This window comes from Eretmochelys imbricata, chromosome 1, assembly GCF_965152235.1.
Source record: "Eretmochelys imbricata isolate rEreImb1 chromosome 1, rEreImb1.hap1, whole genome shotgun sequence".
NCBI classification, from domain to species: domain Eukaryota; kingdom Metazoa; phylum Chordata; order Testudines; family Cheloniidae; genus Eretmochelys; species Eretmochelys imbricata.
The window spans coordinates 352,005,899-352,031,428 of record NC_135572.1 but is presented as its reverse complement, the minus strand read 5'-3'; the positions used below and the strand labels follow the sequence as shown (position 1 = coordinate 352,031,428).

The 25,530-nt window shown below is 47.1% G+C and overlaps 1 protein-coding gene across 6 annotated transcripts in view; it reads left to right on the top strand.

The window, feature by feature from the left end:
• The window catches only part of PLXNA4 (plexin A4), a 582,733-nt gene that overhangs the window by 141,401 nt on the left and 415,802 nt on the right, over positions 1-25,530 (top strand). Inside the window, exon 4 of one of the 6 annotated variants that reach the window (XM_077807904.1) lies at positions 1,267-1,292. The exons of the other annotated variants lie outside the window; for them this stretch is intronic. Coding sequence (XP_077664030.1) covers positions 1,267-1,292 — 26 coding nt within the window. The remainder of the gene's footprint in view (positions 1-1,266; positions 1,293-25,530) is intronic. 6 annotated transcript variants of the gene reach the window in all.

Sequence of the window (25,530 nt, the reverse complement as noted above, 5' to 3'; positions counted from 1 at the left end):
GCTAATATGGTAATTGCAAAAGGTTTGGATTCCTCCAAGTCAGCTCTGTTTAATGATTCCTATGCAGATCAATTCCACTTGTGGGAAGAAAGGTCCATTGCTGGGGTAGGCTAGATTTGGCCATGCAATCCTTTCTAGTGGGTTCTCTCTTCCCCCTCTTGTGAGACTCCACAGCAAAGAATTTGAGCCACTTCTTTCTCTGGAGTTGAAGAGCCCCCTGGAAAAGGGGTTTTCAACCAGGCTTTTTTTTAACACCAAAGTGGTGGAGTTCCCAGCAGGGCTTTAAAATCCCGGCTCCAAGGGTTCGATGTGTCTGGGCTGAGAGCAGCGAGATCGGCAAGTGAAGGGGGTTGAGTTGGATACTCCCACAAGGCCCTGTTAAGTCTTGTGCACATTGGGGATTTCACCTATTGATGGCCAGCCCCTGGTACAGCCACACGAGTGCCCAGAAACCTGCCCAGTACCCTATCCACTAGACCATCCTCTCTGCCCAGTGAACTCCTGGTCCAGCCATACCAATGCAAACCCCTGATGTAGAGGATGTAAAGAGCTATGCAATCCAAGGATTCAGTCCAGGCATCCCACTGATACAAATAATGGCTTTGTCTGTGTACAGTCAGCGTTTGTGTTGTTGCAGCTCACGCAGCCCTAACGCTAAGGAAAGGGAGTGACTGATTGGGGGGAACTGAACAAATGCAAACTTTGTCTGAAGAATACTTTTTCCTATATAAGAGCCCAATATTCCTCTGTGAGTAGTAATCATTAGCATTAGCATGAGGCTCCGGCCTTTGGAGCTTGGTACGGACTTTCATTAGCCTTTCCAGCTCCTCTGGGAAGTAGGAGGAGGATATCCCCTCTGGTCAGCAGGGGACAATGAGCTAAATGGTGTGTTCCATTCTGGTTCTTGTGACTCCAGTGCTTTGCTGGGAACTCAGCAGCTTCCTTCGCCATGCCTAGGGATGGCAGTTTTCTTACCTTGGGGGCAGGAGTGAAACCTGGTCTGGAAGACTGAGCACGGAGTTGGGCGTTATGTTCAGGGTGTACACAGAGAGAAGTTAGATAAAAACATAACTACTCTTGTTGGAAGGTAGTTGCAACATAACACTATTTTATTTCTTAGAACTCAGAATGATAACACACAAATACACATAAGCAGAGAGAGAGGAGACAGGCTGCTCCCTAACTTCCCCCTTTGCTTTAAGCTGGCTCTTACCAAATTGACTCTGATTGCATGCTTCCCTCCAGAGCCTCTTATCCTGCAAGCAGGACCAGGAAATAAGCCTGCTCTGAAAGTGATGGCTCACCATTCCAATGCAGTCTTCAATACACCACAATGGGGAAAAAAACCTGTACTTAACAGATGGCAATGGGAAAATTGCTGCCTCGCTCTGTGCCTCAGTTTCCCCTTCTGTAACATGAAGATGCTGTTACATACCTCCATGTCTCACAGGGGTCTTTGGGGGATTCGTTCATATTTACAGCCCCTTTTGAAAAGAAGGGTAAAGCTCTAGACTCTGGCTAACCATTCTGGACCATTGATTTCTTGGTCTCTGCAGACAGCATAAGAGACGCTATTACTTTGAAACAGTAGATCGCAAGAAATCAGAGAACAGGTCCACGAGGGTTTCCCATCCTGATCCCTCCAGTGTACATCAGTCCTGATTGGAAGGGAATCTCCTGTGGCGAGAGGGAGGGTTTGCGCTTTGCGCCCTGCCAGCTTTGCAAAACTCGGAAATGGTGGCATCTCTGTTCCCATTGCTGTCATGGACCTGCTGCTTTGCTGTGGGTTTGCAAATGACCCAGGTGCTCTGGCTGGCAAGCGTGGCACTGGGAGGAGCTCTCTTTTTCTTGGGGTGGGGATGTCAGCAGTGGGCAGGGAGGTGGTAACAGGCAGGAATTCCCTGTGTTCCCAGGCAGTGGGTGTCGGAAAGGTTCAGGAAGTGGTGCACTTAGAGTTCAATGTTCCCTTCGCTCTCCCCACAATAACGACAGTGCTCCCTGCTGCCTGCCCCTACCCTCTCCCCGCATCCCATTTGCCTTCTTTTCCCCATGCACATTCTCTTGTGGTTGGAAAAACTCTTTGGCCGAATGCCGAGGGATGCTGTGAGCCTGCCGAGCAGCTGCAAAGCAGCAGCAAAGCCTCTGATAGCAGCAGGCCCAGCTGGCACTCAGCCCCTCTCTGGATTTAGCCCAAGGAGTTTATCTCCATGGATAATGCATTGCAAAGTGCTAAAGCAGGGCTTCCAGCTCAGCACAGAGTGGAAATCTGCCCCTGCCCTCTCTTCTGACGGGGACTCTTACAGAGTGGTCAGGTTTTAGGAGATTGTGATGGGTAAATTGGCAAGTGTGTTTGTGTGTGGGGGGGAGAATTTTGTAGTAATTCAGCGTAGCAAATAGACTGTTGCATCCTCTGGGAAAAGCATGTTATTCTCTCGTTGAGGCCATGAGAGCAAGAGCATTGAATTGATTTGTGAGGGTAAATATGCCGCAGATCAGGCTTTCAGAAGCATGCTTCCCAATCACCTTTTGCGGCTACACAGTGCACTGCAAGGAGGCTAATCCCTTTTCTGTAGCTGAGTTCACCCTTCCCCTCTCTCTTTTCCCATGCTCCTTGAGTAGAGAGGTTCTGATTATTTTTTCCCCTCCCCCATTTAAGTCTGCCTGGTTACGAATGATTTACCTTGCAATGGCAAATTCATCCTTTAACTCTTTAATTACCAGGATGATCCATACCGGCGAGAGCAAACTTTGAGTCATTCAGCTATATTATAAAACTTCTATGCATAGCACAAGTGATGGTCCATAACTAACTTCATTCATTGGGATCACTGAGCTTTAACACAGCATGACTGTGTATTGGGAGGTGGGTAGGGGGGCATTGCATCCAGCATCAGACCCTGGAGGTTTATTACAGATAAGCACTGAGGTGTTGGATGTGTGTGCCTGGAGCAGTTTTGCGGGATGTGGTGTGAGCTTCTCTTCCCTGTTGTCTGCTACCCAGTGCACAAGGGGCATGGTTATACACCCAGGCAGGCACTTTCAGTCCCAGATGACTTACTTTAGATTTAAAGGTGGTGGTGGTGGGGAGAACAATACGTAAGCCTCTATGAATGAGAGCACAGTGTGTGTGTTCTGTGTCTCATAGGCTGAAGCAGCTCGGAGAACAAAATGGCTGCTGGGTGGAATTTTTCAAAAGCAGCTATGTGACGTAGGTGAACACATCCCATTAAAAGTTAATTCAAAGTTAATTAAATTAAAATTAATTAAATTAAAAGCCAATGGGATGTGTGCTCCTAAATCACTTAGACTCTTGAAAATCCCACCTGCTGTGTCTGCAGGAGAGTTCTTAAAAATTTTAAGATACAGTACACTGAAAAGAGGCTTCACACTTTCAAATAGAGCTGCTCGAAAATTCTCCAATAAACCATTTTTCCATTGGAAAATACCATTTCATCTGAATCAAAACTTTCCACGCGACTGTCGATTTTGACAAAATTTTGATTAGAAAAAGGATTTGAAAAGTGTTTAGGTAATGTGACATTTTTGGAACAGAACAGTTCAACTTTCTGTCTTGAGATAATTTTCATTTCAAAATTTATTTTCTATTATATAAAGGAGATAAATGTTAAGTCAAAATCTAAACAAAAATTTCAGTTTTATCAAAAGGAAATGTTTTGACCCAAAACAATTATTTTTTGAAAATTTCATTAATGGGAAATCAGGAAATTGGACATTTCATAACAAAAACAAATATCAAAATTGCAGAATTTCCTGTGAACCAGAAATTTTGGTTCTCATGCAGCTCTGCTTTCAATTTGCATACAGAAGAGGCTCCTCCCTTTCCTCTTTGGGTTGACCAACTGCATCTGCGGTGCTAATACTCCCCCTCTTTTGCACTTACAGCAACAATGATCAAATTCACAGTCCATCTATTCAGCAGGGGTATAGCCACGGGTGGGCCTGAGTGGCCCATGGTCAACTCATTTAGCATCCAGGCCCATCCAAATTGGGGCCGGACTCCCGGAATCCACAGGCTGGGGCTCCTGGACCTTGGCTCGTTGTCTGGCCGTGTCTCTCTCCTGCTGACACCATGCACTGTGCCCTGATCTCTGGTCCCAGTTGGGGGTGTGCCTCGTTGGGGCAGGTCAGAGCCAGTGGCGGATTAGCCACTGGGCCAACGGGGCCATGCCCACTTGGGGGCCCTGGAAAAATGGGAGCCCTGTGCCCTGACCTGCTCTGCCTGCCCAGTGCTCCTGCTGGGGAGCGGGGTCGGGGCGTGGGGCTTGCCCCGCTCTGCCTACCTACCTGACGGTAGAGCAGGGCAAATCCCTGCACCCTTCCCCCCCCCCCCCCCCCCGCTTCCTAGCAGGAGCATGTGGCGGGGGCAAGAGGGAACTGCAGAAGGAAGGGGTGGGGAAGGGCCCCCACTTGTCCTGGCCCAGGGCCCCAGAAAACCATAATCTGTCTCTGGCACTCGGGTGTGGGGGAGAGGCGGGCCCCTTCCCCTCATCCCCTCCCCTCGCCCCCCCATCATTACCCGCCCACCCAAAAGCTGGGGCCCACCCAGTTTTCCTGTCCTAGCTACACCACTGCTGTGCAGGTGCCAGATTATGTGTGTCTCCTTGTGCCCTCTTGCAGAGAAGAATGGCTCATATCGTTAAATGTTTCCAGAAGAATGATCAGAGATCTGAGCTCTATTTTTCATAAAAAGTATAAAGGGCTCCGAGATACTATCAAGACCTTTCAGCTTCTCTTTTCCTTCCTGTGCAGCTTTTCAAGTGGTAAGCTAGCCTGTGTATCTCTGAGCCATTTACAAGCTGAAGGAGGCAGTGCGGCTCTTTACAAGAGGACAGTACTGTGCTTTGCCATAATTACAGCAACATGGACAATATTCTGTTCGTATACGGTCATTATAGGTTCTTTATAAACATGTCGAAACCAACACTCAGATTTCTGTTCGATCTCCGTGGGAAATTAGGGCCGTCTCATCTCACAAACGCTTTCTCAAACACAGAGGAAGGCCGTGTCATCTTCATTATTGTTCCGTCTTGGAACGTGTGTGTCGGAAACCTGGGGCGTGATTGCCTCCTTGCGTATACTGCTGTAAATCAGGAGCAACTCTACGGCAGTTACTGGAGCTCTTCAACGGTCAAGTGTAAGTCAAAGGAGAATCAACTCCGTGCTTCTGAAAGGAAGCAAATGTTTGTAGAGTAATATATTGGGCCTTATGCTGCTCTCATTGAAGGCAAAGGTTAAATCCCATCGACTTTAATGAGGGCAGGATTGGGGCCAATATTCTATGCAATTTATTGGAGGAAAAGAATGAATGGAAAACTGGTGTTGATCATATTTTAAACTTTAATAAGGGTATGATTTCTATCCAAGATCAGTAAGGAGCAGAGGGGGACTTGGGTCAGACAATTCACATGAAGATTCACATTACATTTTCCTTAAGTATGGAGGCCGGTTAAGAGCTGGCTTTGCAGTTCAAACCAATGTCTAACATTAAAGAAACCCTAGTTCATGTGCAAGGGTCTGTTTAAATCCAACCCTTCCCCCATCCTGTTTGAAATGAAATAACAATAAAAAAGACAGACAAGAATTATTTATCAAGTTGCTACCAGCCTCCCCCATTCTTCTTACATCATAACAAACCCTAAATGCTAGCTCTAACTTCCCTTTTGAGAAGCATCCCAATTTTGGGGACTAAGGGCCTAATCCAAAGTGTACTGAAGTCAATACGAGTCTTTCCATTGCCTTAAGTAGGTTTGGGTCAGGCCCTAAATAGCTGCTACTCATATCCCAGTAATTATTCAGCATTTTTTACTCTTAATTAGCATCGCCATAGATCACTCTGTGTGTGTGTGTGTGTGTGTGTACTTGTCAGTGCAATGATGCCCATAAGTGAGACTCTTTGCCCCCTGCATGGTTTGCTGTCTGTTTCTCCAGGGCAAAGCATAAAGAGATATGACAATCTGTTTAATGGAAGCCAAGCTGGAGACCCGGCTGCCACCTCAATTAATCTGTAACCAAGGCCAGCCCCAGCAAGGTAAAAGGTCGGGGCAGGTGGAGTGTCGGGAGCCTCTTTAGCCTGTCTCTTAAGTGCACTGACCTCTGAAGCTGGGGTCACTCGTGGTTTGATGCATGCCCCATCATTGCTGCTGGCTGATGGGAGCTTGTGTGTCTGAATGGCTGTTTCAGCTAAATCTCAGCTCAGCGTACTTTGTTGCTGCTGACAGGCCAGAGTGAGCCTCTGCTGTGAACTTGGCTGAGGCCCCTTGTGGTGGCAACAGGGGCTTATACAGGCCAAGGCGAGTGAGCTGCATGTGCAGGAGAGGTTTCTAAACACATGCAGAGAACATGCAATGCTCATGCTAACAAAATAGGATATTGGAACCCAGTCCCGGCTTTCTCATGCACCAGCATGTGCCCTTGGGGAATCCCTGGGGTTGGGTGTGGAAGTAACTCAAAAAGGAGACATTACTTTGTCGGGTACCTTTCCCACAAACTGTACCCCACTTCCAAAATGCTTTAGAGAGTGAAACTTCCTCCCACTGCACCTCGGTCTGAGACTTACACCAGAATCCTATTGACACAAGCCCTGAGTCATGGCAGTTTAGAAAATATTTGCTCTGCTATTTCATCTCACATGCGGGGACCCCAAAGAGCGTAAGACAGCGGTAAATTTAACCTCAGAAGCTCAATGACTAGAGGCAGAAAAGTGTCATCATCACAGCTGGTTGGAAAATAGGGCATTTTTTTTCCTACGCAAAATTGTGGCTTTTCATCCCCACCTCCTTCCCCCAAAAGTCTTGGCTTTTTTGATACAATTGAGTTTTTTAGGAAATGTTTGTTTCGTAGAAGCCCCAATTTTTCACTGGAAAAAAGTTTCAGTGGAAAATTTGTAACCAGCCCTCATTTTACAGATGAGGGGAACTGAGGCACAGAGGCAACATGACTTGCCTACGGTCATACAGCAAGCCAGGGAATAGATGCAGGAGTCCTGACCAAGGCTGTGTCTGACTTTCTGAAGGAACCAAGGGACACCAAGGTATGGTGAGGATGGTATAAAAGTCTAGACTGGTGGAACAGGTAGAAAACCCCAGCTCTGCAGAAACAGGCTTGAAATCAGATCAGAATCCAAACTTCAGCATGGTTGGCTTCACCTCATCGGAGAGAGAGATTCCAGCTCTGATATGAGCCTGGGTCCCAGTTTGGGCCCATCTCTACGTTAAATCTACAGTCACAAACCCCAAACTCCGGCTAGGTTGGTGAGAATCATGAATGCTCTGCAACAGCCTGCATCCGATGAAGTGAGCTGTAGCTCACGAAAGCTCATGCTCAAATAAATTGGTTAGTCTCTAAGGTGCCACAAGTCCTCCTTTTCTTTTTGCGAATACAGACTAACATGGCTGTTACTCTGAAGCCTGTGCTGAGTTACAGAACAAGGTGGTAACCATACAGTCAGTACTTAGTGGTTTCAGCTGGCTTTGATCCAAACCCAGGCAGATCTCCATCCAAGCTGCCCAGTTCTGCTAAGAATTGGTATGGTCATTCCAATCCCAAACTCCCAGTCGAGGGGTGTGTGTCTCAGAGACTGAGTGGGAATGTCTACACTGCTGTTTTTAGCAGTTTAGCTTTAGTGGCAAGGTGGGCACACCGGGATTCACACCACCCCATCCAGAGTTTCATTAAACTGCAGCCCTACCTACAATCCCTCTCTCTCCAAGTGCGTAGCATTCTGCCTGTTGTGGTTGTCAGGGGGTTTGATGCAATGGATGAATCACCCCATCTGTCACCAGCAGTTGACGCTACTGACTGCCATTTGCTCGCTGCTGCTTCCTTTGGTTTCCTTTATGTCACTGATACTCATGAACGTACTGCTGATCGTTTTGCCTGCGTTGGTCCCTGCATATCACGTGAACCAGAGGTTTAGCACGGGGAAGGAGGGTTAATAGGCTGCTTCTTGGATGGGCCTCAGTAACAGAAATAAACTTTATCTATTGAGATACGTGCCTGTGTGCTGTCAAAGACTGAGTGATCAAAGGCAAAGGCTGGGTGGCACAGGATGCCTGCGTTCTGTTCTGAGGTCTGCCAGTGGGGTGTGACTGCTCTTGGGCCTCAGTTTCTCCATCTGTAATCTGTAGATGAGACCTGACTTCCCTGTGTGTGGCTGCTCAGTGGGCTATGAAGGGCCACGCAGGCACACAGTGGGGAGAGATGACTCTCCCCTGGCCCCGGAGCTGCCACGGCGAGAGAGAGCAGGGGGGCAGTCCTCTCTCTCTGCCACAGCCCCGGGGCAGCTTGCATCCCAAACTCCTCATCCCTGGCCCCACCCCATAGCCTATACCCCCAGCCAGAGCCCTCACCCTCACCCTCCTCGTACCCCAACCCTCTGCCCTAGCCCTGAGCCCCCTCCTGCACCCCAAACCCATCATCCCCGGCCCACCCCAGAGCCCGCACCCCCAGCAGGAGCCCTCACCCCTCTGCTCCCCAACCCTCTGCCCCAGCCCTGAGCCCCTTCCCACACTCTGAACCCCTCTGCTCCACCCCCGCCACATATCACCTCCATATTGGTACACATAACAGAATTCATTCCGCACATGGATGTAAAAAATTAGAGGGAACATTGGATGAGACTCATGTCACCTGGTACGAGGATCAGTTTGTTAATGTTTCTAATGCGCTTTTGGATCCTCGGATGAAGAATGCTAGATGAGTACAAAAGAGTGTTAATGCATTACATGCATTTAACAAAGCCCCAGGGGGGCTCCTTGGGTCTCAGGGAGGGCCCTCATGGGGTTCTCTGTGGTAGACATAATCAGTTTGTTGAGTGGATGGGATAGCGGGATAGGGATATGAACCAAACCTTTTTGAATTTCACCCATATTTTGTGCCTGGCTTACATCATGCTCACAAACTTGAGTGAGTTTTCCTTTGATCCTCATTGGTTTGCCTGTGTATCTCCTACCCACAATGTGCTCTTTGCTACCAGGGGCAGGATCTCTGAAACCCACATATGCCAAATTGGGAAGATGGTAACTATTAGTAACCATCAGAAGATGGTAACACTGTACTGGCGGTGTAGAGAGCATTCCTCTGTCTGTGGCCTTTCAACTGGTTGTAGGCATGGCTGTGTCAGGACTACCGGTCCTAACTGTGGGTTTCTAGCCTGTCTCTTGTTTGACAACGAGAAGGGACATCACAGCTAAGCTAGGGACCTTGAGCATACTGGAGAGAGGTTAGGAACAGGAGCGGGTGGTGAAGTTTGTAGGCTCAATGGCTATTGTTCTGGTAGAGAATTCTCTTCACCTATATTTTGGGGGTGGACAGATTTCTGCCAGGACTCCCCCATTTTTTACTTTATTGCCCATGGAAAGGCCCTAGACAAGACAATGCTGGCTGCAGCTCCCTCTGAAGTTCATTAATGTTGCTTAGGAGCCCTCTTCAGGGGGAAGATTCATTCATTTTAGAGGCTGAGCATGCTTCCTCCACAGCCTTCCCTGCTCTCTCTGCCATGGGGTGTGAAGGATCTGAACCCAGCACCCAGAGTCTGTCTTTATCTATCTCACTTATTCCTATTGATGGTTCCCATCACTATTATGTCTGAGCACTTGCATGTTTCTGAAACACAAGGAGAGCTGTCCCTTTTCTATTGCATATGTTTCACTATGGGCAGCTTTGATTTAAAACAGAACATTTGGCAAGTGATCAGTCCATAAAATATTCTAATCACTGATGGTGCTTTAAATTAAATGTGTAATGAAGTCTCTCTCTTATTTGGTGGGGTGGGAGTGCTAGTGGTCGGGTGGCAAGGGGTAATGTGGGATATAAAGATTGGATTCCAATTTCAAAGCTATATCTAGCCTCTCTTGCTCCCTGTACATACTTTATAGAGTGTGATTGTGCTCCAACCTCCAGCACAGGCTATCCCCTTGTAGGCATTGAGCTAGCTGAGTGTCCCCGGGGGAGCTCATCTGTTTGTGTTTGCAAGGATAGACATGGCAGGGTTGTTTGGACAGATCCCACGATGTGCTAATTAGAAGTTAAAGATCCAGTTTCCAGCACGAGACTTGAATGCATTAGAGTGGGGAGTGCTTTGTAATACACTGGCTTTTTTAGACTGCACGCCACATTAAAACCTACTATGCTTCTTTGATCCACGCCACGAAAATAATTCCAGGGACTAACACAAATGGGATAATAACTAATTTAACTGGAATTATTGGAGAGAAACCTTGCAGGAGATTAGAATGTACGAAGCAGACTGTAATTGTTCAGAGTGAGGTCTGATGCCTGCTTATCTATTCTATTCATCTCTCCACTGCATCTGTCCATCTACTCTCTCAGCTGCCCATTAGCCATCATTTAACTACTGTTTCTGCCTATTGTCTGTCGACTTTGTTTTGCCACTGTCTCTGCTTGTTGCTTATATCTGCTATAACTCAGTCTGATTCAGTACAGGAGATAGGTACTAGATATGGTGGGCCAGATTTTGATGTAATATATTCTGGTGTATATCTGGAGTAGCTTCAATGAAGTGACTGGAGTTGCTCTGGATTTACACTTGCATGACCGAAAGCAGAATTTGGCCCAATATGGAGCTGATAGGTCATAGGCAGATCAAAATTAGCTACCTCTTTATCCTCTGTCTACAGAACAGCTTTGGTTCCAGTAGTTTAAATGTGGGGCTAGGAGAGTTGGGTTCCAGTCCTGGCTCTGGCATTGATGTCTGTGAGATCTTGGGGTAGTCACTTCATCTGTCACACATTTTCTCCCTCTACAAAGGTGAGTAGGCATGATCATCCCCTTTTAGCAAAGTGCCCTCAGATTGAGAGATCAAATAGCACAATATGCAACAAAAGTGGCGGTGTTGCTGTGACTGTTCGTTTTCCAACCAGTGTCCCTACCTGTGTCATCCGTCTGTTGCACCCATCTCCTGTATCTGACTGGTATCTATCATTTGCTGTATCTGTCTATTTATTGTGAGTGCCTGTTTATCATCCCTGCACTGTACCTATCCATCATCGATCTATTGTATCTAGCTATTACCTATCCATTTCCTGGGTCTCTCCATTTCCTGTGTCTGCCTATGATCTACCATCCCTCTACCTGGTATCTATCAGTTCTCCTCATCTACCTTCAGTTCATTTAGATGCCATTTACCTATTCATTGTTTGTTTTGTGTTTTAAAATCTTGGTCTATTTTTGCTTAGCTAATCGGTATGTTTATTGGATCTTCTTTTGTATTAGGACATTAATTAAAGCAGAGTTATAATGGGAACCCTTTGGAATTGCACATTGCATGTTACATCCACAAGAGGACTCAATACCAATGTTTTATTCCTGTGAAAACCAAAGAAATTAGGTATGTTTTCATACTGGTCTTAAAGCCTGACCATCTTGCTCACATAATACAAGGTGTAGCTAATGAGTAGAGCTGAATATCTCCAAATCTGCCATGGAACACTCCCTCAAGTCAGTCTGAGAGGAACATACATGGTATGCAAGAGGAATCATTAAATGAAATTAAGGAGCTGTATTGATGTGCCTTTGTAAACTAAAGAAAACACAGACCCTGGAGGCCTCTAGGAATCGGGTGCTTTGAGTATTCTTTGTTCCATGGATTTTTGCCTGTGTGTCTAAAGTATTGGTAACCCCTGAGGAAATGTAGTGCGTGGGATCAATGAACATAATACATACATGCCTAATAATAGAAAATGGGATTGACTGGTTGTTCTGGTAAAATCACCCCAGCAGTTAATTTTGCTGTTGCAACAAGCACATCAATAAGGCTCCCTGCTGATTAGTGGAAGGGTCTGGGGACATAACATGGGGTTTGAGAAGACAATGGGGTTTGGCTTTTCCTACCACTGGAGTTTTGGGGCAGTGAAAAGGTGAGGAATTTTCATTCCAGCAGGGAAGATGTATACCTGGGAACAATACACAATAATGCTTAGCACTTCTCTAACACCTTGTTTCTGAAGGCTAATTAATTTAGCCTCATCATCCCTGAGAGGTTGGGCAGTTTTATGACTCCCTTTTTTACAGAGAGATAACACAGACAGGAGAGATGAAGTGACTTGTCCAAGGTCACCCACAGCAGAGTAGGGGACAGAACCCAGACATCCTAATTTCCGGCTTTTAACTTCTGCTGTAAAACCGTCCCAGAAATCTTGACAAAAACTAGACTCCAAATGATGAATTCCTTGCTGCTTTGAGGCACACAGACTTCATACCAAGTCCAATAAAAATTACCATATCTGAGTTAAAAAGAAATCGTTGAATCTCAAATCCCCTGTAGATCTGACACTGTATAAATTTTTGAGTGTAAGCAAAACAATTCTGCATTTGCTGTTTTCAGAAATGGCTGACTGAGAAAATGGGACGAAAATCTTTTCTTTGCCTGGCTCCTCTGTTTCAGGGGTGGAGAGCAGCGGGCTTAGAGTTGATCTGGGCCTTCTGAATGCTGCCCCGTTATCTACCGTCATTTAATCATGGGGCTGGAAAAGGCCTATATGGGCACATCTTGTTCATCTCCCTGGCAACGCCGGATTGTTCCCTATTGCGCATTTACTAACTTTGTGCAGTCTAGAGTGAACTGTCCTCAGTCATGGGGTTTCCACCACTTCCCTTGGTAGTCTGATCAACAGCCAGTATGTCTTGGAGTGCAGTCTAACCAGATCACCACCATCTCATTGCGGGTTAGAGCTGATTTTTTCAGGTAATTATGGAACTTAAATTCAGCCTAAGCTTTCTCCTCAAACCTTGACCGCTTCTGGAGTTTCCAGCAGGCCCTCCCTCTCTCTGCCCCTACTTTCTTCCATCCAGAGGGCTGTGCCTAACTCTCCTATATCCTGGTGGAGCTACCAAGCCACATGTGCCTCAGTGAATCAGTAGAATGTACTCACCATCTTTCTGCAGCATTCTAACATGCATCCTGCCATCTTGTTGCTCTCCTGCCTGCCCTTATTCTATCACTTAGCCAAGCTATTCAAGTTTAGCTCTTTGCTCAGAAATCAGTCCCTCCAGCCCCCCGATCCATTTTTGTTGCCCTTCCCAGAACTTTATCCATCTGTTCAATAATCCTTCTGGTAACATGGTGGTGTCCAGGACAAGTTATCCAGGGTCAGTCTCACACAGAGCTGTGTAAAGAGCAATGGTTCTCTTTACGGTTCTCTCATGGACAGCTATTACATACCTGGCCTAGAATGACATTGGGCTTAGTTGTTGCCATATCACATTGCAAATTCACAAGCAGTAAAGATAAACACCCTAAATAAGAATAAAGACCAGGAAACCTAACTATAAATGGTCGAACTTGGGCCAAGCTGTACAGCTCCAGAGATGGGGAGTAGCTGGAGTTTTCAAACTGCCCTTCCCGTCTCCAAAAAACTCAAAGGAGATTCCATGCAACTAGATTTCACCTGTGTTAATGCTTCAGTGTTTCTTCTGTTGTTCAATTCAATTGTGTAAGTGTTCTTGCTGCGTAGGCTGCAAGCTCTTCAGTGCAGTGAGCTATTAGGTGTAGTAAACCTGTTGTACAGCTCTCTGCCTGCTTATGGAGATGTGCATGGTCAGTGAAATTTGGATCTGAGCCCAAATTTCAAATGCTCTAGATTTTCGAGATGTTTCAATCTGATCTTTCCATTAGAGGATGCAAAACTGGGCATGGATTTCTAATCTCCTCTATCCCCCAATCCTTTCCAGATTCAGGAATACTGGGCCTGTGGTTTGGAATCAGGCCCATCTCTCTCTTTCTCTAAATAACAATGAAGGGAATTATCCCTCCAGGGGTGCTCTATTTGAGACTGTCTGGGACTCATGTGTTGGTTAATTTTTGCAGCCACACATAGCATACCAAAGAGCATCAATCTGCTTCGTACAGGGACTGTCGGGCAGCGTGCTGTCTCATCGGTTGCAGTGGATACTGTACTCTTCCCTAGTTCATTAAGGATCAGCTAAGAAGTCACTAGGGGAGAGGGTGTCTGTGGGTTTCTGTTAGATCTGGGCTTCTTTCCAGCATGGATAAAAAGCAAGCAGTGTGTCCCGAGAAATCAACATATTGGTTTTTTTTTATTTCTGTCCATTAATCTACACTGAAAGAGATGCTGCTGGCCCCAGAAGAATATTGTAGTAATAAGTGCAAAGCATTATTCTAGTGGGTAGCACTTTATGGGCCAGATTCTGATACCACTTATACTGGTGTAATTCCATTTAAATTACTCCTGATTTACACCAGTGGGAGGAGAATAAAGCCCCATATCTACAAAGCACTGGGAAAACATTGGCTAACTCTCATAATGCACGTGAGGTAATGTGGCGTCATCCCTGTTTTCCAGATGGCGAAACTGGAGCACTGATCATGTAAATGACTTGCTCATGTCTTCGTAGGAAGTTAGGGAAGAGCCAGGATTAGAATCAGGCAGCGCCAGAGTCCCTGGCTCAGTCATCTGGCCCATGCTGTTGTTCGTATAACAGAACTCTAATATTGTCCTGTGTCCTGACGTTTCCCTCCCCTCTTCCTATGTTATTTTTTTTCTCCACCCAGATGAGAGGCAGAGAAACGAGCTGGATGGATGCTCGATTGAACAATTAGTTACAGCTGGGGGTCTAATCTGATGGCATTTATTTTTGGTTTTATGAATCCTGTGTGCCATGGAAAGCTAAGCATTAGGATACTCTTATTTAGCAGTGGGTCTTTTATGGGGCTGACAGATGGTGCCAGCGTCTATACCTCATCTCCTGGACCGTTTCAAGCTTGACTCAGGTAACTGCTCCCCCCTAAACAACTAGATGGCATGGATACCTGTTCATTGGGAACCAGTCTGACAATGACCAGCTGACTTCATGTAGGCTACTGAACAGCCATTGAAAGGCAATCACTTTGGGCCATTACTGACCTGATCTGGATTTGCACCATTCACCTCAAAGTGAAAGGCTCAGTAACCCCTTCCCCATAGAATCATAGAAATGTGGGGCTGGAAGGGACCTCGAGAGGTGGTCTAATCCACCCCACCCCCATGCTGAGGCTGGATTAGGTCTTCTATCTAGGCCATACTTGTCTTACTGTTTCTTCTCTAAACAGTTGGGTTCATGCAGGAAGGTTTCAATTGGCCGAGTGGAGTCTGGAGTCGTCCGGGAAGGCTCGGTGGCCTGAGAGTGGGAAACAGAGAGCACATGCCAAGATGGGTATTTGTACCCAGTTCATTAGCAGGTTCTTTCCTCCTTCCTGCTGCAGAGAGAGCGCCGCCGATGTCTCTGGGGTCTGGCTGAGCCTTCAAGCTTAGTAGCAGACCACTCTGACTATCAGGCTGCAGCGAGTCCCAGGAGTGAAAGCGATCATGGCTGGCTGGAAACCCACGCCCACGCTGGCCAGGTTCAGCCATGAAAGCTGTTCCTTTGGAAAAGCTAGATTATGTGAAAGGAGCTCAGACGGAGCCAGCGCAAGAGTTTTCAAAGGCGTCTGATGACAGCCCTCACCTTCTGGCATCCGCGCCGAGCTGTGCAGCCTCCTTTATGTTTCCTGAATGAAGTTTTCACTTGTGTGCCAGGATCTGGCATGTTTATATATCTGGGGGAAGAATCAGTCACACGTCGCCTCTGTGCTGCTTGAACTCCATTTCCCACTATTGTTTCAGGGATTCTGACCTGACAAGCAGCCCGGCTTAGTGCTGAGGACCAAAGAATCACACACTGTGGCTCACAGAAGAGGAGGCTATGCCTGTAAGTGACCAACAGACAGTTTGCTGCATGGTGGGGGAAGCATCAGAAGGTTGGGAGAAGCACCCCAAAACGTAGATACCCAGTGGTTCTCAGCCTTTTCCATACTGGATCCTGCTTCCCATGTAACCAGAATCTAGCTGGCTCCCCACTCCCATTTAGCAATATGGGAAGGGCAGGGTAGTTGTGATGCCCCAGGGGTCATGGCCCCTAAGTTATTCTTACCCCTGGGCCATCCTAACCAATCCTTCCATCTATTGAACCCTTCACAGACCTGTAATGGTTCGATCTGTCTTATTTATCCAATCTCTTCTGTGTGTTTCAATCAACGGTTCCAAGGAGCTGGGAATGCCCATGTCTTTGCAGCAGCCTCTTCTGTATATATGCTCCTCTTGCTTTGCGGTAGATTTCTGATCTCCCTCTCTCCCTATACAGGTTCTGTTGGCTTTATACTCTTCACAACCTGATGTGCCTTGTGGGATCTATTAGTCTACTCATGTGACTGCCCCATTAGCTGCTCTAACTAAAGCCTCAGACAAATAGTCATTGAGGCAAATAGTTTTAAGTAGGATTTTTTTTATTAAAAAAATAGGGATTAGATATTCCTATGAACAAGAATAACGTTAGCATCTGTGCAAGCTCAGTTGACATGATCCCAGGCTTGGATCATAAGCTGATGGCCTGTGTGGGTCAGGATATCACCCCGAACAGTCCCTTCCACCCTGTAGCATTGCACAGGCATGGTATGATTTTGCAGTACCGTTGGTGGGAGTGGTGCTTTGGGCACAAAGAGGTTGATTCTATCCCGAGGCGCTTACATTGTAGTGGTACAATGGTAGAAGGGACTGTGTGGGGCTGAGCACCCTTCCTTCTAGATGAGTGTGAAATCAGGGGGTGTGTAGGGGGCCTGGCATCGCACAGAGAGGTGCTCAGTATCTCCTAGCAGCAGCCCCGAGGTAAGACACAGCTAACGCAGTAAAAGACGGTAATAGTGACCGGGTGAAGGAGAGCGCACCCTGGGACGGGAAGACAGCTGCTGCAGGAGTCTTGGGAGAGGGATCAGCTGGTCTTGATTTTCATACATTTCTGCTTTGTGAGGAATTTTTTTGTTTGCTGCATGGGGTCTTTGCCGCGGCCACAGACAGGGCTCTGACCTAGAAGGGTGGATGGCGTCTCCCATGCCCCTGCTGTAATGAAGGTGCAGCAGCGTCTCGTGCGTTACTGACGCCGCCCTGCCGCGTGTGCTGGGTAGAGCACTCATGGCAAAATAGCACCTCCCGAACATTCCTCGGCTTCGAGCTCAGTCTTCCATAGAAATGCATATGAGCTGGTCTCTTGAGCTTAGCACGGAAAGGTAACAGCAGAACCAGCAATGGCACCTTGAGAGCCCCAGGGGACGCCCCACTAGGAGGACTTTCTGTTTCTGAACATTGTGGAAGAGAAACCGGGGTAGTCACCAGCTTAGCTAGGAAGGTGCAGCTAGGACTGCTGGTGTGTGCATCAGCCAAGTGCGCTGCGTGCCCCTCTAGTGACTGCTCCATATAGACAGGGAGAGCCTACTGTTGCTGCCATCTTTGAGTTACTCCTTCAGCTCAAGAGGCAGCAGCCTGTACTTTGCGTGGAAGGCCTCTGGTTCAACCCCTGTTAGTGGCCTATGCTGAGGGATGTTCCATTGGCAGGTCTGCGATTTGCTGAACTGTCTTTCTTTTAAATGGTTTCTGAAGAGGTCTTAATTCTGGCCTGTGCATTCTCCTGGTGGAGATGGGGATAAGCCTGTGTACACCTGTGCGTTCTCTCTCTGTGTCGTGTTACATCCTGGTGTTTTACTTGAACACACCCTGGTGCTGTAGTTACAAATAAACCTTTTCTTTATCCCTAGCGTGGCCAAATTCTGTTCTCAACAACTTGGGTCCAGTCCCCTTGGAGTCACTGATCCCATTTAACTGAGTGCAGGATCTGGACAGAGAGTCTGAGTTGTTGCTTTTTGGTTGGGCAGGGAGGTTACCTGGGGCAGTTAAGATCAGCCTGGTACGGAGGCCAGTGGCAAGGAACTGCTAGTACTGAATGCTTCCACAGTACCATAGATCTGCTGTAAAGAAATATATGGAGGCAAGTCCCTGCCCTGCAGCTCTCACAGTCCAAATAAGGTCTAATGCAGAGAGTGATGACACCAGACAGTCTGGGAAGGAGGTTACATCAAATAAAGATTTCAGGCCAGATTCTGATCTCAGCTACAGCAGAATAAACCTGCGGGAACCCATTGACTCTAGTGGAGCCATTTCAGATTTACACTGAGCTCAGGATCTAGTCCCAGGTGATTTGTACGTGTGTCTTGTTCGTCTTAGTTGCACCGCTCATGATTCATCTTGGAGGCTCTAGCATGTGCCTGTGGCCTGATGCATCCTCCCCTGCACTGTGGTGGAGGGGCTTGGAAGCGTGCTGCCTTGTCCCACACCAACTTTTGAGAAGGAGGTATTAGTGTTAGTGGAAGACCCTATCGCTAAGGGAAATCAGCATTCAGGAAGGAAGGCGATATAGAGGAGGGGGCGATTCTCCCCCAGCCATCAAGTCACATCTCTCTGCTCTTTCGAGAGAAGCCATTTCCTTTAGTACAACATCTGCTGTGTGAAGTGTCCTCTTGAACTCAGCTGTGTTGGGAAGATGGCATACGGCCTGGGCTCTGTGCACTTATGTGGGGCGTTCCATGCCCTCAGAGCCACCTGCAGTCGGCTCGGTGCTATGGAGCTGAATGAATACTCTGTGCTTTCAACAAGGTGCGCATTGTACAGGAGGAGACCATTGACTGCAGTGCAGTGGGCCAGCTGCCCTGATCTAGGGATGGAGAGGAGGCAGACAGGAGGCTGGAGTTGGGGTTGGTGGGGGATGACGGCGGCAGGATAGCTGAGAATGGATCGTGTGCTCTGCCACCGCTGGCCTGAGATGGAAACAGCTTCTAAAATTGGCTCGTTGCAATGTACCGGGCAATCTGTTCGGTAGCACCCAGGTGCCAGACTTATTTTAGCTCACTCTTCTGCCACCTTCAGCATCCCTGCCCCTGGGAACAGAGCACCACGAGCCATCTCGAAGAGTGCTCGTTCCTAATGCAGGTGCTTCTACCCTGGCAAGTGCGGGACTGCGGTGTTTCAGGGTCACTGCACAATCACTAATAATTGCCAGCGGGGGTTGTCTTCTCATTTTTATTCTAAATAATATCAACATTCACCTTTAAATCTCCTCATGCTAAACGCTGAGCTGGCACGGAGCTAGCGACTAGCTTCTGTTTCAGAAGAGGGATCTTGCCAAGAACTGTGGGATGTCTTCTGAAGATTAGGAAGTAAGTGCTATAAAATTATTCAGACATTATTATTATTTGGTCTCTGGAAGCATCCAGGATGCCTTCTTTTTTTCCTCTCCTAAAATGAAAGCAGCTTTAAGGTAGCCTGGAACAGATCAGCTGTTCAGCAAGGCTGGACCCCTCCATGATGGCTACTAACTCCTGTTCCTCTTTCTTGGCTTGTGCAATGTCGTCTATCCAGGTGGGATGGAAGGAAGCAGCCAGTTTGCACCAGCGACACAGCACAGGTCAATGTTACAAAGGGTCATTCCACTGGCTGCTTACATCCAAAGATATCAAAACACAGTCCATCCAGTCATTAATTATCTCTCGCTCCACCCCGGGAGTCAGAGGACAGTAAAACCTGTTAAAAATGGCCACCAAAGGGACTCCTATTTTCCTGCCCTTGGTACCAGGACACTGGAGAGCGGTGTGCTGTTGAACTCTCATGGGACTGGAGTTTGACTAGCCATAGGGGTAGGTATCATTTCACGGAACTCGCTGTATTATCACACCCATTTTAAAGAGGGGGGAAACGGAGGCACGGCAAACCAGACTGTCTGCCTGAAAAATGTGCTCTAGGTCAGTTACATGGGACTGGGCTTGATGTCGGATTCACTGGATGACATTCAAAGGCCTGTGTTATGCAGGCAGTCAGACTGCATGGTCATGGTGCTCGCTTCTGGCCTTAACATCAGATCGCTGGATGCCTTGCCTAACTACACCAGAAGAACAGAAAAGGGAGCAGAACTGAGGTTTCCCCTTACCGCCATCTAAATGGCTAGCCCTCTGTGGCTGCCTGTCTGTGCCCCGACTTCACTGCAGAAGTACATGGGGGGTGGGGAGCAAAAGCCCCGCTTCTGACACAGGGAAATTAAGTAATTAGCAAATGTGGCAACAGGGAAGATGAAAAACAAGTGCAGTGATTCATGTTTTACGTCTCCTACAGTACAGAACACTTTAAAGTGTCAGACAGCACGACAGTCACTCTTTAAAGCTAATTAAAGTTTTATAATAAATAGAAGCAATTTAAAAAAAAAATCTTTCTATCCATTTGGTGGTGATGTAGCTCAGTGTAGACACCATGGTGACGAGAAATTTATTGATGGATGACTACACAGATGTGCATTTAAAAAGCCTTCTTTATGCAAATTATTTTCCTTCATTCAGTGCAGCCAGTTAACGTAGTAGTAATAATCCTAGGCCCTTCTATAGTGCTGTTCATTCAGGGACTGCAAAGCAAGCCTACCAGTATCCTCCTGAGGCTAGCAGTTCATCCTATGCTGCTGACTTGTCAAGCAGTCCAGTTCCCCCATTGATTACGGTCGCTCACGAGCTATAGTACTTCATCCTAGGTGATGCCAGCACATCCGAGATCCTCTCTCACAGTCTTCTTCCACTTCTTCATTGGCCTTCCACGCTTCGTCTCTCGTCCCTCGGGTACCCACTTAAATGCTTGCTTAGCATGTCTCCCATCTTCCATATGGTGTCCATGTCTTAACCACCTGACCCGTCTTCCTTTGATGACATTTTCTAACATGTCCGGCTCCATTTGTTGTTTTGTCTTTTCCATGGAATCTGAGGAGAGGTAGGGGTATTTTCCCATTTCACAGAAGTGTAAACTGAGGCACAGAGTGGTTAAGTGACTTGACCAAGTGTACCCAGCAAATTGGTACCCGAGCTGAGGGAATTGAACTCTGGAATCCCTAGTCCCATGATTTCACTGCTAGGCAATGCTGCTGGGGAATGTAGTTCCCTGGCAAATTTGCAGGAAAGAATGGACTTCCAGAGATGCAGGAATCCTTTGCGTCATTATGGAGAACCAGGGAATGCACATGGCCAAATTCGGTGCTGGGACAGCTTCACTGAATCTAAGTAATACCTAAGAAGAGCTCTGTGTGGCTTGAAAGCTTATCTCCCTCACCAGCAGAAGTTGGTCCAATAAAAGATATTACCTCACTCACCTGGTCTCTCTAATATCCGGGGATCGAGATGGCTACAACAACAGAGGCAGTCATGCTCTGATCTACTGCAAGTCCAGGTCATCACAGTTGGTTTCAAGCAGTTACAGGGTCTCCTTTTGGGCCAGCTGGGTCAGGGGCCAGGGCAAGAGGGGACAAGTGTCGAGAGAGAGCGAGTGAGAAAATGGATAAACTAGTACTTGTCCACGCGATATTTTATTGGCCACTGTCAGAAGACATGATACTGGGCTATATGGACCTTTGATCTGACCCAGTATGGCTGTTCTTATGTTCCGTGTTCTTTGCTTTGACATTTTCAGCTCTGTGTTCTTTATGCCCCACTGGTTGTATCTGGTCTTTGGGTCCCAGAGCATTCTTGCATATATAATGCCGACAGAATCCTGGTCGTCAGCGGGCAGGATCGAACTGGGGATCTCTGGAGCTTAGTGTATGAGCCTCTACCGCATGAGCTAAAAGCCAACTGGCTAGTAGTTAAGGCTGTAGAGCAGGCTCATTTAACTCTCTCTCTCTCTCTCTCTCTAAGTGATCTCGGTGCCACTAGATGGGACAGAGCACCACACCCAGGAGGTGTGTGAGTTACGCATACTCTTGACAGGTTTCAGAGTAGCAGCCGTGTTAGTCTGTATCTGCAAAAAGAAAAGGAGTACTTGTGGCACCATAGAGACTAACAAATTTATTTGAGCATAAGCTTTCGTGAGCTACAGCTCACTTCATAGGATGCATTCAGTGGAAAATACAGTGGGGAGATTTTATATACACAGAGAACATGAAACAATGGGTGTTAGCATACACACTGTAACGAGAGTGATCAGGTAAGGTGAGCTATTACCAGCAGGAGAGTGTGGGTGGGGGGAGTCACATACATTTGACCGTTTTGTTTGCTGGGAAATTGGGTGCCAGCATCCTATGGAGCCTGCTGGGGGCAGTGCTGCATGGGCAGGAATTTTACTTCCTGCCTTTCCCAGAAGCAGGCTGAGAGACCACATGCTTAGCCTTAGCCCAGGGTTAAGCCATTTAAAGTCATCTGGGGGTGAAGGGAGTAAAGTATGCCGTAGGTGCAAGGGAGACCACTCGAGTATATCCAATATGCCGATCCTCTTCTGCCACCATCACTTCCTGTTTAATGTACAGCATGACAGCTAGGTATGAGTTTTATGTCTGCCGTGTTCTGTATCGGGGGCTATATTCTGCTCATGTGGTCTGGGAAGGGAAAGAGGACTCAATAATCAGTGGGTCTTTTTCAGCTCACTTATAATTTATTCATAGGCATCCTTATGGCTCAGTCACCATAGCCACCAACACCTCACAAACATTAATGAATTAATTCTCCCCAACAAACCTGTGAAGTCGGTAATTATCCCCTTTTTATGGATGTGGAAACCGAGGCACAGAGAGGCAACGTGACATACCCAAGGCCAGCCAGGAAGCTTGTGCCAAAACTGGGAATGGAACACATCAATGCTTTTAATCAGAAAGCCAGCCTTTCACCCTATTGGAGGGCTAGTATTCTGTGATCCTTTGTGTGCAGTCTTTGGAAATCAGTCTCTGACGGCCACCTCGTGGGCAGGCTCAGCAGAGAGGGCAAGGACGGAATGGGACATGGAAACTGAACTAACCTCCCACCCTAAAAGAGATCCCTCTTGAAGAGGGTTAAGGCCTGTTAGTGGGGACAGTCTCCATTGTCACTGCCAGAGCTTTGCCAGCTGGGCCAGATGCTCAGTTGGTGCAACTAGCTGCGCTCTCCTGCAATTGCTGTAATTGCACTGATTTACCCCAGCTGCAGAGTTAGCCCACTATTTGGTCAGAGGGTTTGAATCTTGACAACCGAGAGACTAATTTATGTGTTGGAAATTCATATAAATGGCCTGATTCTCCTCTCAGAAACTGGTGTAAATCAGGAGTGGCGCCCGTGAGCTCATTGGAGATAACCTTGCCGTATTCAAGAGGAGTTGGGCCCATTCTGACCTCTAGGCTCGAGTTCAAGCTTCCCCATAGGTAATAAGTGCAAGGAAAATGGGATGGTTTGGAATGGAAGCATTTCCCTGAACTCTACCATGGTCCATTTACAGCTCGATGCCTTTTTGTCTTCTCTTGTTGATGGTGTTTTTCAATAAAGAGCGTGGACCCCTACACCTTGTGCGAAGTTCGAGGCTGCAAGGGAACCCTACAGTTCTTGCCAAGCCTAAGGAAGCAGTCGAAGGCCTAATCTCTGCCCTGTTTCAACCATCTCTGCTTCTCCCTCCTCCTCTTTTTCCATTTACTCTCCCATTAGTGCGGCTGATATTTATGAAATCTCTATCTCGCACGTGCCAAAATATACATCAAAACCAATTGAAATTCTAATCCAATTAACATTAAAAGGAAATGAAAGGCCATCGAAATTGGAGGTCCCCGTTGCATTAGACACAACTCGCCCTTGGCTTAAATATCTCTATGAACCTTGTTAAAATTTAGCATGTGATTCCCAGAGGGGCATCACTTTAATGTTTTGGAGTGGGCACCTCAAAGGAAAGAAGAAGCCAGGCCTGTTCCTCAGATATCTCCTCCGCTTTATTTGGGGGGGTGCTGAAATTATTCAGAAGCGTTCTAACCTTCCTGCCAGAGGGAAATAGAGGGTGGCTTTCTCTCCACTTCTCTCTGGAAGTAGCAGGGCTACAATCCTTCCTTACGTGACTGTAGTTCCCTGTGAATGGCTTTTAATGACCCTTCGTCTGTGTCATTAAGAACACATGTGCTGACACTGGGAGGAAATGCAGCAATCAAGGAGAGACACTGAGAGATCTGGGAGAGCCACATTTTCTCTTTCCTTTGCTAGGGGGAAGCAGGCACGAGAGCAGAGCTGTTACTATGAAAATAAATCTGCAGCAAGGTTTCCGCATCCCGCAGTGAGCGAGTGCAGGGTTAACTCTGGCAAATTGCAGAAGTTCAGTTAGTTCAATTAGCAAGTTGAAAGCTATGGCAGCTCTTCGTGAACTCCCCTGTAGGTCCCCGGGCTTTGCCTGGACACTCAGTGCACATCCACATGCCCTGTTCCCTTGGGTTTACAGCTTCTGAGGTCAGCCTATGTTAAAGAGACAGGGATGGATTCTCATCACTCTGCCACCAGGGTAAACCTAGAGGCACCGCACAGAGTTTCTCTGGATTGGCAGTGGTGGATGTCAGAGGTGAATCTGGTTGAGAGACCTCCAAATAAGGAAAAACTTACTAATAGATTTTACCATCTTCCTTCTGATCCATGTTGGGTGTTTTTAATGTACTTTGTAGTGAATTTGAATAGTCTGTGTTCAGTGCATTAGCAATAAACACCCAGAACACCCTCAGCATCATCATTCTTTGCACTTCGAGAGCACCTTCTATCTAATGATCTGAAATGGGGAAGTTCATGTAACAAAGGTGGGGCAACTTAGGCACTGCCCAGTTGTCTTTAAGCTGCACACTGTGTCCATCGGGAAGGGGGTAGAATTGAGATCCATTACTCCAAAACACAAGCTGAGCTAAGTGAGAGTCTTCTTTAGCTGTTAGCAGTATTGGTTGTCTGACTCTCAGCAGAGTACTTCTGATTCCATACAGCAGGAGTCATTCTCTATAATAATATTCTTCACAGTGTTTTATTCTTAACTAAGGATACGATTTAGTCATGGAGGTCACAGAGTCAGTGACTTTAATGAACCCCCGGTGACTCTTTCGGCTTCAGCCCCTGCAGCTGTGGAGACACAAGGCTAACCCTCCTTGGCCTCGCCTATGGCAGGAATCTTGTCTTAAAACTTCCCCACAGTTAGCACCACTCCGCCACTGGTGATAATAGATAAAGCCTTACTCCCACAGTGCCAACAGCATAAGTTAGAGCAGGATCCCTCCTGGCTTACCATACGCTAGGGCAGGATAGCTTTGAATCAGGGAGTAGCATCTGGCTCCCTGCAGCTATCCTTCTCCTCTACATCTGAACGCACCTCGAATGTAGTGTTTCAGAGTAACAGCCGTGTTAGTCTGTATTCGCAAAAAGAAAAGGAGTACTTGTGGCACCTTAGAGACTAACCAATTTATTTGAGCATGAGCACGCATCCGATGAAGTGAGCTGTAGCTCACGAAAGCTCATGCTCAAATAAATTGGTTAGTCTCTAAGGTGCCACAAGTACTCCTTTTCTTTCTCGAATGTAGTGCAGCTCTGAGGTCGGGAAGTTTCTCTTTTTTCTTTCAACAAGCCACAGGCTGCAGTTCCAGGAAAAACAAAACATTTGCTCCTTCATTTTTTTAGCTTCACCCCCAAATGATCATAATTTAAACCCTCCTGCACTGCAATTGGCATTATGCAGTTATATTACCTGAGTCACTTCAGGCTATGGAAGTTCCGTATCATCCTACACGTGACCGGTTTATCCTGTCTCACGTGGCTGCATCTCTCTCCATTCATTAATAGCCAGGATGCTTCCACACTGAGTTCCAGAGAGAGGGGGACAGACTCTCCCCAATGGCAGTGAAGCAGCAGCTTTC